At 43.7% G+C, this 13462-nt stretch overlaps 1 protein-coding gene across 1 annotated transcript in view; it reads right to left on the reverse strand.

Moving 5' to 3' along the window:
* The window catches only part of LOC119277353 (beta-glucosidase 2-like), a 6609-nt gene extending 800 nt beyond the window's left edge, over positions 1-5809 (reverse strand). Inside the window, exons 1-13 of the mRNA XM_037558632.1 lie at positions 5625-5809; positions 4955-5463; positions 4780-4843; positions 4262-4320; positions 4101-4176; positions 3943-4014; positions 3707-3794; positions 3320-3578; positions 2717-2832; positions 2409-2623; positions 520-548; positions 201-303; positions 21-108 (exon numbers count right to left, since the gene is read on the reverse strand). Of these exons, the coding sequence (XP_037414529.1) occupies positions 21-108; positions 201-303; positions 520-548; positions 2409-2623; positions 2717-2832; positions 3320-3578; positions 3707-3794; positions 3943-4014; positions 4101-4176; positions 4262-4320; positions 4780-4843; positions 4955-5113 (1328 nt within the window). The 5' untranslated portion in view covers positions 5114-5463; positions 5625-5809. The remainder of the gene's footprint in view (positions 1-20; positions 109-200; positions 304-519; positions 549-2408; positions 2624-2716; positions 2833-3319; positions 3579-3706; positions 3795-3942; positions 4015-4100; positions 4177-4261; positions 4321-4779; positions 4844-4954; positions 5464-5624) is intronic.
* Between the last annotated feature and the right edge of the window lie 7653 nt (positions 5810-13462).

Consider the following 13462-nt stretch of genomic DNA (forward strand, 5'->3'; position numbering starts at 1 on the left):
TATGTTCGATTTCGACGCACCTCATCGCGTTCAGTGTGCTCTCCATGTAGCTGCTCAGGTAACTGACCCTTTCGGTGTCATCCAGACCGTCGGCGGCGGTTCCCATGCCTGAAACAAAACCACATGACTACATGAGTAACGATGCACCTTTGTTCGTCAACAGAAACGGAGGCTTGCTTCTGGCTGGGAATTCTGCTTGCCATTCTCTTGGACATAGACGGGAAGGTTCCCATAGGTTTCTTTCAGGTACCCCAGCTGAAGCTGCAACCCTTTGGGATCACTTGGAACATTTGTTGGGGGGCCCTGCACTCCAATAAAGATCATCATTGACACTTACTGTCAAGCTTTCCACATCAGTTTTTAATTTTAAGTGGGTATTTCTTTTCTAATATCTTGAACAAGTTCAGAACATATAACCAAACAAATGGATGTGCATTGAATGACCAAAATAACTGCATTTTTAGCTAAAAACTGGCGACTTCTTTGCAAAACACATTGACAACATAATATTTTTTTTACCTGAGTAGATGGTGGGTCTATCCTAGAACCTGCATCATACAAAGGGATCACTAGTTAGAACATTACGCTCAACTCTTCCCTGTTACATTAGTGTAGGAAAGCATGCTTTGAGATGCATATAGTAGACACTATGGCTGCATGCATCACTCTGATGCAGAGGCCGTGGGCTATCCTCCTTTTCAAAATAATAATAATATAGTAGACACTAATTAAACGTGTTTCGAGGGATGACTCAAAGACTGCACTCAGAGAAATGCCCAATTTACGTGACTGGTGAATCTGGAAAGTTTGCTTGCCAGCTTGTCTTAACAGCAGCTTGCCTAGCCTATCTTTTGCATATCAAGAATAACACACACACACACACTATTGTCCAAAAAAGAGAGAGAATAACAACCCCCCCCCCCTTCTTTTTTGGTAATCAGGATTCAGGAATCCCCTTGTTTGCTTGTGTGACCATTGCTAAAAAAATGAATATCAAGCCCATTGTTGCACACAATTTCTAGTGCAACTAGTTGATTAACCCTTAGATGGAGAATGAATGCCCTAGAAAAAGAGACTCTAAAATACCAATCAAATTGCACATCCGCTTAGAACACGCATCGAGGTACCGACGTCTCCTTTCCCGTGCGGCGGTGCGGCACCGCCGCACCGGGGCAACCCCGCCGGCTGCCACCAGCGAAGGTTCCCCCCTCCCGCTGCCGTCGTCGGGGCGTTGTAGGCTGGGGTCGCAGGCTAAGCCTGTGTGCCACAGCGGCCGCGGCGGCAATTCTTCTCAGCCGGCGATCTGATCTGGGTGGCGGCGATCCGCTCCGGCCAGATCAAGGGCAGTGGCACGGGCCGGCGGCGACGACGAGATCTCCACGGCGGCGGTTAGGGTACCCGATCTAGGCCCAGATGGGCTTCAACGAGTCACGCCTCAGGCTGTCATGCATCTCCTTTGATCCGGCGAAGGCAAGCAACTTCTGGGCTAGACCCGCAACACGAAAACGTCGGGGGCTCCGGCCCTGGGCGTGGCGGTGGTGTCCATCTCCTTCGCCGGAGGTGGTTGGCCGGCTGGTTGTGGCATCTTGCATCCAGTCCCGGTGTCGAGTGGAGAGGCGATGTTGCCGGTGAAAACCGTGCTATGACTCCGGTCAGGGCGGGCGATGGCGGTGTTTTTGCGTCGTTATCTTTTTGAAGACATCACCACTGCAGCTAGCGGTGACTTGCTTGCGCTGCTTCGGGTGAGGACCTAGACCCGGGTTTATCGGATCGGACGATGGCGGCGCTCTCCCTCATAGGGGCATCGTTTTTGGAGCAGCTACGGATGGGGGTGACAAGTGGTGGAGCGGCGTTCCATTTACCGCATCGAAGACGAAGGATCTCCGCGGCATGGCGCATCAGGGTCTCAGCGGCGAATGTGTGAAGATGGGCGCGCGTAGGGAGGTGGCGTTGTCTGGCGCCGTGGTGGCGTCGACGGCAGGCCTGGCAAGGTCGATGCGCCAGTATATACTCTGAAGATGGATCGGTGGAAGACGGCGGCGGCGGCCTTTTAGAGTGCGTCGGACCGGTGTGTGCCTCAGACCCGGCAAGTGGCCTGGTTGGGGCCTCCGGCTTTAGATGTTAGGCTTTGGTGCGAGGTCTGTTTGGTATTCGGCTCGGACAATCGGCACCCCTTCATCAACTCGATAGGAGTAGCAACAGATGTTGCCAAGATGGTGACTTCACACTTACTGTTGTATTACTTTGTAAGGTCTTTGCGAATAATTAATAAAATAGTTGCATGCATAGCCCAGATGCAGAGGATGGGGGTTATCCTCCTTTTCGGAAAAAATTGCACATCTGCATAGCACATAACTGTGAGGAGTTAAGCAACAATCCTAGTATCACTATCCAAAAAAGATACTTACCCCTTAAACTAACTGACATGTCTGCTTTGTAGTCTCGAACGCCTGTTTCCAGAGGGCGATCATTCACGTAGAGAGAGTAGTAGTGATTTATTCCAATAAAATCTAAAGAACCCTTGATAAGTTCAGACTGAACTTCCGTGAAGGGTGGAAGGCGAGAGCCAACATTCTTCTTCATTGCTTGCGGGTAGTCCCCAAACACCAACGGATTTAGTATCCTGCCAGTACCACACTTAACTTAAGATCTCAACAATGCATGTATTATGCAGGTTAAACGCTTCCAGTGACAAAATGGAGGTGCAATATCATACCAGCCAAAGTAGAAATCTATACATCTCCTAGTTGCTTCTAAATCCACAGTGGAATTTGTCAATGGATAACTCCAGAAAGAGTAAATACTTATGCCAACAACTCCGTTTTGCATGGCCTACGTCCAAAAAGTTTCCTTAGTTTTTTATAAGCCTATAGCTGGCTAAGATATTGGACATAGGCACCGTGACAGGGAATTAACAAAGAATGTAATACTGCCTCAGATCCATATTAACTGTCGCTGATTTAGTATAACTTTGTACTGAATCAGCGAAAATTAATATGGATCGGAGGGAATGCTATTTTTAGATGACGAAGAATAAGAGTCTATGTACATGATGTCCCTGTTTTAAAGGAACAGGCCCAGGAAGCTAAACAAAATAAATCGACAACTTCCCAAAGAAATACTATCCTCATTGTGTAGCCAATGCTGAAACATGTATCAATAAAAAGATGAGTTACGATGTGGTTAATGTGTAAATGTGTAATGACTTAAAATGGTGCCTCCACCCTTGAGGAAAGCTAATAAAAGGTCTAGACTGTCACAGTTCATGAAGAACCTAAGCATCACCAAAACTATTTTAAGTAAAAGATCATCCACTCACTTGATATTTTTTTCTGTACAGACTGACAACCGTTGCATGCGCCAAAAGGGTATTATGAGCTGCTATGTATGGTTCCACACTAGAGTCCCCAGAGGTGCACTTTGTTACTCCAAATGGATCCGAGCAACGACCAGGAGGGAATATAGCAACATCATAAGAGGCCAATGCACCAATGTTTGGCTCATTCATTGTCGTCCATGATGCAACCCTATCTCCAAACTCCTTGAAGCAAACATCTGCATATGCTGTGAAATCTTCACTGCATTTTGTGGATTTGAGAATATGAAAGGACAAAACATAATGTCGTAAGAATTATGCCGTTGATATATAAAATTGCCACTATAGTAGAATTTATTTATTTGGTAGTGAAATTATATATGAACTCACACAATTCTGGGGCTTAACCATCCACCATACTCATCTTCAAGAATCTGAGGGAGATCTATATGGTGAAGTGTGATATGGACTTGAATTCCTGGGATAAATATCACAGAGACCAGAGGGTTCAAAGTTTTATTTTGCATGCATTTCTTGAGAAGGAACATTGATTATATGAAGTATGAACCTAAGAACTGATTGCTGTTAAACATTTAAATGTTCAGAGATCTAATAAAAGTAATTACCATGATTCACTAGCTCATCAATGAGGTTATTGTAGTACTGTAGCCCTTTGGGGTTGACAGCTCCGCGGCCATCTACAAACCCGAAATTTCCAGAAACAATGAGATAAATTAGAAACTAAAGAAATTTGTTCTGATGAAGGCCATGATAATTTCTGTACTTGGAATGAGCCTTGACCAGGAGATGGAGAACCTATAGGCCTCTAGGCCTGTCTCAGACATGAGCTTGACATCCTCCTGCGAAATCAGATAAGCCAAATTTCTTTCATAATTAGTAAAGCAGAGAAATGCTCAAGATTTTGCAGGTCCCCATACTATTTACCATGTATTTATGGTACCCATCTGCAGCAACATCTCCCGTACTTTTGTCTGACATTTTGCCTGCAAAATAAAAAAATCTAGCAGTCAAAATTGACCTAACTGTGATTGGTCAACCACATCAAGTTCTGGTCTTGGCTATTGCCAATAATTACTCCAAATATAGTTATGCTTCAGCAACAAAAATGCTGTGTAAATTGTTCCACCAAGAGGGCACTCGTCTCAAATATCAACTCAACTCATCATGAAAACTGATCACAAATTGCTCAACGTGCTATTTGTTACACATAGGGAAATATCCATGCTAAAACCAAATATAGTTGCAGCACCGGAAAACTAGAGTTATATTTCACAAACAAGTAGTACCTCCGTTCCAAATTAGAAGTAGTTTTGGACATTTCAATATGGACTAGATAGAGACTGAAATAGGTGAACAAACATACTAAAACACGTCTATATACATCCGATTCAAAAAAAAGTTAGAACATCTTGTAATTCCGAACGGAGGGAGTAGCAACTAACCTGCGTGAGTGAAAGTGTCCCAATAGCTTGGGCTCCTGCCTCCCTCAGAAACAGCACCCTCATACTATACATGCAAACGAAACATCAAGAATTCAAGATTGATTAAACTGGCGATGGCACCTGATGAACTAAGCACGCCAGAACTTCCAGGCCAAACAAGATAAAGATTACTTACTTGATATGCCGAGGTTCCAGATCCAAAGACGAATCCCCGTGGGAAATCACTTCTTGTGAAGCCAAGACCAGCTGCAGCTGCATCCTGAACCCAGAGGGACAGCAGGAGGTAGAAGAAGGCAGCAGAAGCACCCATCTGTGGTTGTGTTCTTGTGTGCATAGTTGACTCCCTCCCCTCCGAGAAGATTTATATTAGCCAGAGAATTAATCTCAACAGCAACCTCGACCTTACCTCGTGTAAATCAACCAGATTAAACAACATTTCTCTGCCTTCAGACCTGGTGGGGATGTGTGCAGACTGCAGCTGCAATGCGTGCCTCCACGTTTCAGTGGAAACCTTTGTCGGAAACTCCGAATGCACATGGCATTTCCTTTCAAGAAATATACCTGGGCCTTGAGATATATACTTTTTTACCGCTCGTGATCGGCTAGCTGAATTGGTTGGGTTCAACAGCTGCCCCATCAGCGCTCCACCAGCCCCGTCTAAAAAATTGGACAGATGCGTCATATCTGTATACGATGGATGAGCACAGATCAGTGCACAGATTAAGAAAAGACACACCGCGCTAATTAGAGTAGAACATAAAATACCCCCTAATTGATAATGACTGGCTGCGTTGCGTGCATCAAAAACTAAGGGCGGGAATGGGATGGATAGTGAGCATCAGCACCTGCCCCTCTTCTCCAGGTCCTCGCGCGCTGACGGAGCTGCGGAAACCACCAGTTGAGGATGAACGGGCAGCGGCAGTCGCTTCCGCTGACACGCCGGCAGCTTCCTGGACAGCGGAGAGCTCGGCGGCGCCGCGGAGATGGAGGGGCCAAGGGTTTCATGGAGGAAAAGATATGCCAAAGTGGAGGGGGGCGTGCTAACGAGCGCTACCGGGAGTGCGCTGCTTTTTTTAAATTGTTTTTTTCTCTTTTCGTTATTTTCCGGTCTGTTTAATTTATAAATTTGAAATAAAAGTACGCAAATATTAAAAAACAGTGTGAATTCTAAAAAAAATCATGCGTATTCAAAAAATGTTCACCGATTCAAAAACAATGATGGAGAATACAAAAAAAGTATGTTAACTAAAAAAGTTCGTGAATTCACAAAAAATTAATGAATTCAAAAAAGTTCCACGCGAATACAAAAAAAATGTGAATAAAATTTGAATCATGAACATTTTCGACGCCATGAACAATATTATAAGTGAACAAATTTTGAAAATTTTGAACTTTTTTTAAACCACTATTTTTTGAAAATGTGAAAATTTTAAAAAAACTGGTTTTTTAATCTTCTCTACATTCTTTGGAAACATGAAAAAGTCTTAAAAATCCAAGCAATTTTTGGAATGGGAACATTTTTTGAAAAATAGAAAGATTTTTTTTTTGAATTTGTGAACAAAGTATGAAAACACAAACGTTTTTAATCTTATGAACATTTTCAGAAAATACAAACAAAATTAAAAAATGATTTGAATAAAAATATTGTTGCCTTTTTCATCCTATCTCAAGCAAGCGACAGTGGCTCACGATGTTCCTGCTTACCTCTATACCTGTAATGCTAGAGTGCAACTACACAATCTTAGCAGGTGGACAAAACTTTGTCATGCTGCAACACAAGTCCATGAGGTAATGGTTCCTCTAGGCAAGGCTAGAAGCAATTCCTCGTAGAGAAAAGGAAAATAGACACAACCTCAATGCATGAGGCTCATAGTCTTTCATATGTGGCATATTACAATTCAGTGAAGGTATGTAAATGCATGATGGCATCTTCAGAAGCGTAGCCTTTGAATTGGTTATGTTAAACCAACGAGACCAAGTGTGGTTTAATCTCAAATCGCTGATCGGCATAAACATTCGATAAAGCGACAGGAGTGTGCATAAAGTTTAAACTTATATCTTTGACTCTGCATACACTTAGGGGGAGTTTATTTCATCATCGAGCAAAGTAATGTTTATTCACTCATGTTCGAATCATTTTTCGCTTATCTGTCTTCACTTTGTGATTATCTATTTTGTCAACAGTCGTCCAAAAAGAGGGAGATTGTTGGTGCAATGACCTGCCTCCTTATGTTTTGGAGCTTGTTGACATAAGCAGTATGGGACTTATGTGGTTTGCTAGTGCACACAGAGTAACAGGTCCCTGGAATCAAGAGGAGTAAGATTCAAACGACAAAGATAATCCCCTGCGTTGCAGTGAAGGTTATCAACGAAGATTATGAAGACAACAGTGAACCCTAAAAATGGTTGAAGAGAAGCAATTGGTTCGGTGCCTGTTCGAAGGAAGTGATTGCGTCCGAGGAGATTGAAGACGAAGTGAAGACGTAGCATTCATTTCGTAGTTTCTCTTCTCCTTGTTGGGTCATAGGACCACCGTACTATTAAGAGGGGTATATCATTCGAAACTTTGATTCTCTGATGCTAAACCCAAATCCTATGGAAGTTCCGAGAGAAATCTCTTTGTGTTCCGAGCAAATACTTGCCAGCAAGAGACCGTGATCTTCTTCGCTGCGAGAGTTTCTCTCAGACCAGGAGTTAGCATTACTTGTTCCCCAAGTAATGTTACCGTTGCTCCAAAATCCGATCGTTGTGAACGTATCGGTTGGTTATTGGCTGGACCGCGTGTCCAAAATGGTCATTTCCCATCTGGGAAGGCTGCGGCTATAAATAGCCACCCCGCGCCGGCTTTGTCCGCTGGCTGTTTCGTTTGATTCTGAGAAGATTGTTGAGCAACCCCCTCTTCGAGTGATTTAAGTTTAAAATCCATCGAGAGAAAACCTCTGGAGCTGAAAAATTAGATAGTGCTTTCATGGATGAGCCGAAAAATTAGAGGAATTTAAAATATTGAACAGATGCGCCATGTATCCGATGGATGAGCACTGATCAGTATGAGCAGCTAGCATGGATTAAGAAAAGACACACCCCGAATTGATAAGGATTGGCGTGCATAAAAAACTAAGGGCGGGATGGATAGTGAGAATCAGCACCAGCACCTGCCCCTCTTATCCGGGTTCTCGCGCGCGGATGGAACTGCGGGAACGACCAGTTGACGGTGACCGGGCAGCGGCAGTCGCTTCCGCTGACACGCCGGCAGCTTGCTAGGCAGCGCAGAGCTCGGCGGCGCCGCGGGGATGGAGGGGCCAAGGGTTTCACGGAGGAATCGATGTGCCAAAGTGGAGGGCCGCTGCTAACGATCGCTCATAGCGAGCGCTACCGGTAGTGCGCCGCTTTTTTCTTTATCGTTTTTTTCTCTTTCCGTTATTTTCCTATCTGTTTATTTTATAAATTTTGTTAATAAATAAAAGTAGGTGAATAATATTTTTTTATGAATTCGTAAACATGTTCACGCGTATTTAAGAAATGTTCACCGATTCAAAAAAATAATTGAGAATTCAAAAAAAGTATGTGAATTCAAATAACATTCATGAATTCACAAAAGTTAATGAATAAAAAACTGTTTGTTAATTCAAAAAAGATTGCGGATTCAAAAAATATTCCAGGCAAATACAAAAAATGTTCACGAATGAAATTTTGAAATCACAAACAAGTTTTGACGTCCCAAACATTTTTTGAAATTTGTGAACATTTTGTGAAATTACAAACAAAAACTTGAAAATGTGACATTAAAAAAACTGATTTTTTAATTCTGAACATTTTTTAAAACATGAACAGATTTTTTAAAAATCCCACCATTTTTTAAACGGGAACATTTTTTGAATTTTTTAAACAGGAACAAACAAGTTTGATTGACTAGGGTGCTCAAACACCCTAAAGTAACAAGATCTGCAAGGGATTGGTGGGGGGAATCAAATTTCTCTTGGTGGAAGTGTAAATCGAGGCCTTCTCAACCAATTCCTAGAGAATCAACAAGTTTGATTGGCTAGGGAGAGAGATCGGGCAAAAATGGAGCTTAGAGCAATAATGGAGCTTGGGGATGGAAAAGGTAGTCAACTCGGAGAAGAAGACTCCCCTTATATAGTGATAGGACGAATCCAACCGTTACCCACTTATCTAGCCCGCGACATGCGGTACTACCGCACCAGACATGCGTTACTACCGCAAGGGTCTGCGGTACTACCGCGAGGCACTGCGGTACTACCGCTTGCGCGGCTGGAGCCAGACCAGCCATGCTGCGTTGAAGTAGAGAGCGGTAGAACCGTCGGAGCGGTACTACCGCTCGCCCTTGCGGTACTACCGCAAAGCAGGGCTTGCCTGAGCTGGGAAGGTACGAACGAATAAAAATACAGCTGTGGCTACTTCCGCTGATTTTTGATCTGTGCAAAAATCCGACATGGTACTACCACATACAGGGTGCGGTACTACCGCATAGGGCGCGGATGTAAAAAGTTACATCCGCCCCTACTTCCGCTCGTGCTGCTGTGCTAGGCCCGAGGCCACGGTACTACCGCGCCTGGGGAGCGGTATTACCACGTCCTTGGCCGGTACTACCGTGGGCCTCTGCGGTACTACTGCTCCCTTGAGCAGCACTACCGCATGCCATAGTACCACAACACTAGGAGTCCTTCATTTTGCAGAGACACAGATAAACGGTGGTTGCTCCAAAGAGGCAAAGGAAAGGGGGTGCAAAGAAATGGACGTGTACGTGAAGATTCCACCCAAACCTTTCCAAACAGACCCCCTCTTAATAGTACGGCTTTCCGACGACTCAAATCCACCGAAAAAATACGTAGAGAAAACTACATCTTCACTAGACTCCGAGGGGCAACGAATCGTCTTGTGTATAAACATGAGATATCTGAAATGCTCAAAGCACACGATTAGTCCGCAAATGCATTGTCATCAATCACCAAAACCACATGGGATGAAATATGCCCTTACAATCTCCCCCTTTTTGGTGGATTGATGATAATACGAGATTTGCACATAAGAGAACATAAATGGATATAAGTGAACCCACCATCTACAAAATATAGACAGGCTCCCCTAGATGTGTGCACTCTATATAAATGCTTTGGACTGCACGACACACATACTAGGATCAACACTCCCCCTATATTTTATAGACGAGGCATACCTTGCCACAATATAACTAACACTAAGCATGGATGCAAGGCAATGATTATGAGCATAAAGTAAAGGGCACAAGATAGCATAGGCTCATGAATTAAAAAGCATGAAAGACGACAAGATAAGCTAGAGAGCATATGTATTGCACCATACGATAGGGTACCAGGTATCACGAGCACAAACCAACACAAAGCAACATGAACGAAGGTCCAACGAAACAAAAACAAAGAGACACGAATGCAAATCCTATGCTCTCTCCCCCTTTGGCATCGAGACACCAAAAAGAGGCAGAGAGGACACCTACGACACAGGTGGTAGCATCCTCTGTAGAGATCACTCAGGACGCTCCTCATCGGACTGGACAGATGGGATGGTTTCTTCCTCTGACAGCCTGCTTGGCTATCCATTCAGCCTCCGGAGTGATGTTTACCTCTGACCCGCTCTCCACATTCTCGCAGAAAGTCCTCAAGATCCTCTTGTCGCTCCGGCAACTCTCCTTGGAAGCAACATGAGTCCTGTAGTGCCCCTTGGCTTGCATACAGAACAGGGTCTTCATCTTTGCCTTCAGCTTCTTAGCCCAAGAGGGCTCAATAAATGGAGGAGCATACCCAGCAAAACTGTCCTCAGCCTCCTCCTCCTCCACAACCTCGTCCTCATCCACATTCATCCTAGCAGCCTCAGCCTCGGTAGTGGTATTGGCCCATTTGTTCTTCTGACGTAGCTTGATATGCTCGTGGCGAATCCAGTTTTGAGCAGAAAAGTCTTCCTCCGGAAACATCTTGACCCAAGTATTCGAGATCAGATGGTGCAGGTAAGGACCATAGATGGGAATTTTGCGATTATAGATCGCAAACCTGAGCTCATTCCACATGATATGAGATATGTCTAGGGGCTAGGCAGCATGCTGACGCGCCTCCTCACACAGAAGCATCATATCCACGAGATAAGCATGCACCTTATCTTTGTCACCGACGCGTGGCAAGAGAGTGTTGCAAAAGATTCGGTGCATGACATCAAGGAAGGGGTTGAGCACCCAAGACTGAGTGCCATTGGGTAGCTTCTTCTACATAAGAAACGACATGAGCTTGTCCTTGTTGGCTGACTCCGCGTTGTCGTGAGGGCGGGTGATAATCCCCAAGTGCAGGGAATCATAGTAGCAATTTCCAAAGGTGTAAGTGACAAGTATGGAGTGTCGAACCCACAAGGAGCTAAAGGTAAGATCAAATATTCTCTCAAGCCCTATCTGCCACTGATATGACTCTATGTATACCGAACGTTTGCTTCCAACTAGAAACGAGAAATAAAACTGTGTTGTGGGTATTAAGAGGATAACTTTGCATGATATCGGAGAGCTAAAATATAAAAGTAGGTACTATTATCATAAAGTTATAATATATTACTAAATATTATAAATAGCAAGTGTGGAATAATGATGGGTCGGTGTGCGGAATTATCTTGGGCAATTGTTAACAAGACCGATAATCACTATTGCAATTTCATATGAGGGAGAGGCATAAGCTAACATACTCTCTCTTCATGTATCATATGCACTTATGATTGGAACTCTAGAAAGAATCTGCAACTACTAAAGATCATTAAGGTAAAACCCAACTATAGCATTAAAGCATCAAGTCCCCTTTATCCCATACGCAACAAACCCCTTACTCGGGTTTATGCTTCTGTCACTCAAGCAACCCACTATAAGCGAATCATGAACGTATTGTAACACCCTACAGCGGAAATCCCTCATGCTTGCGTGACACGGAGAGCACAATAGGACAGCACCAAAATAAAACATACAACTCATACCAATCTAGATCATCAATCAACCCAAAGACAAAATATATCTACTCAAAACATCATAGGATGACAACACATCATTGGATCATAATATGTGGCATAAAGCACCATGTTCAAGTAGGGATTACATCGGGATGCGGGAGAGTGGACCGCGTAAAAGAGATGAGGATGGTGATGATGATGGTGATGTTGATGAAGACGATCACCGCGGCGATGATTCCCCTCCCAATGGCACTCCGGCGCCACCGAGAGAGAGGAGGAGAGGTTCTCCCCCTTGTGCTTCCTCCTCCATGGCCTCCCCCCTGGATAGGGAGAGGTTCCCCCTCTGGTCCTTGGCCTTCATGGCGATGATGGCCCCTCCGAGATCCTTCCCCATGGCCTCCGGTGATGATGGGCCCCTCCGACAGGGTGCCAACGAGGGCCTAGATTGATTTCTCGTGGCTACAGAGGCTTGCGGTGGCGGAACTTCCGATCTAGGTTATTTTCTGGAGGTTTGGGCATATATACGAGAGGTTGGCATTGAGGACAAGTGAGGGGACCCCATGAGGAGTCCATGAGGCACCGGGGCGCGCCCCAGGGGGGTGGGGGCGCCCTCCACCCTTGTGGGCCCCTCGGTACTCCCCTTTGGTAGATTTTTGTTCCAGTATTTTTTATATTTTCCAAAAAATCTCCGTTGATTTTCAGCGCATTCCGAGAACTTTTATTTCTGCACAAAAACAACACCACGATAGTTGTGCTGAAAACAACGTCAGTCTGGGTTAGTTCCAATCAAATCATACCAAAATCATATAAAACTATTGTAAACATGGCATGAATACTTCATAAGTTATAGATACATTGGAGACGTATCAACATCCCCAAGCTTAATTCCTGCTCGTCCTCGAGTAGGTAAATGATAAAAGAAATAATTTATGAAGTGTGAATGCTAGCAAGTGCTTAAGTTTGATCAATGATAGTTTCAATCACTTTTTCTAGCATCATTATATATCATAATAGTAGCTCAACTCATAAAACTTGTCATGATCAAGTAACAAGCTATTCACATGTTAAAGTATAGATCATAAACTTTCTTGAAAACTAACAAACCATGCTCTTAGTCATCAAACAATTGCAATTCATCTTATTTTCGGGAAGGGTCTATGTAAGAGCTTTGATTCGGCAAACTCCACATATTCAACTATCATTTAGTCTTTCACAATTGCTAACACTCATGTGATATTTATGGGTTCAAAGTTTCAATCGGACACAGAGAAAGATAGGGGCTTATAGTTTCGCCTCCCAACCTTTTACCTCAAGGTAATGTCAACAATAATAATTTATGAAAACCTACATCCAAGTGGGTATATATATCCAGATCGCTCCAACACAAAGTGCTTGCCAAAGGAAAAAGTGTAAAAGGAAAGGTGATGATCACCATGACTCTTGTTTTTTTTGCGGAGATCACCATGACTCTTATATAAGGGTAGAAGATAAAAGTAAAGGATAGGCCCTTCGCAGAGGGAAGCAGAGGTTGTCATGCGCTTTTATGGTTGGATGCACAAAATCTTAATGCAAAAGAACGTCACTTTATATTACCGCTTGTGATAAAGACCTTTATTATGCATTCTGTCGCTTTTATTTCTTCCCTATCACAAGTTCATATAAAGCTTATTTTCTTCGTACTAATAGATCATACATATCCAGAGAGAAATTTTTA

This window comes from Triticum dicoccoides, chromosome 3B, assembly GCF_002162155.2.
Source record: "Triticum dicoccoides isolate Atlit2015 ecotype Zavitan chromosome 3B, WEW_v2.0, whole genome shotgun sequence".
NCBI lineage: Eukaryota > Viridiplantae > Streptophyta > Magnoliopsida > Poales > Poaceae > Triticum > Triticum dicoccoides.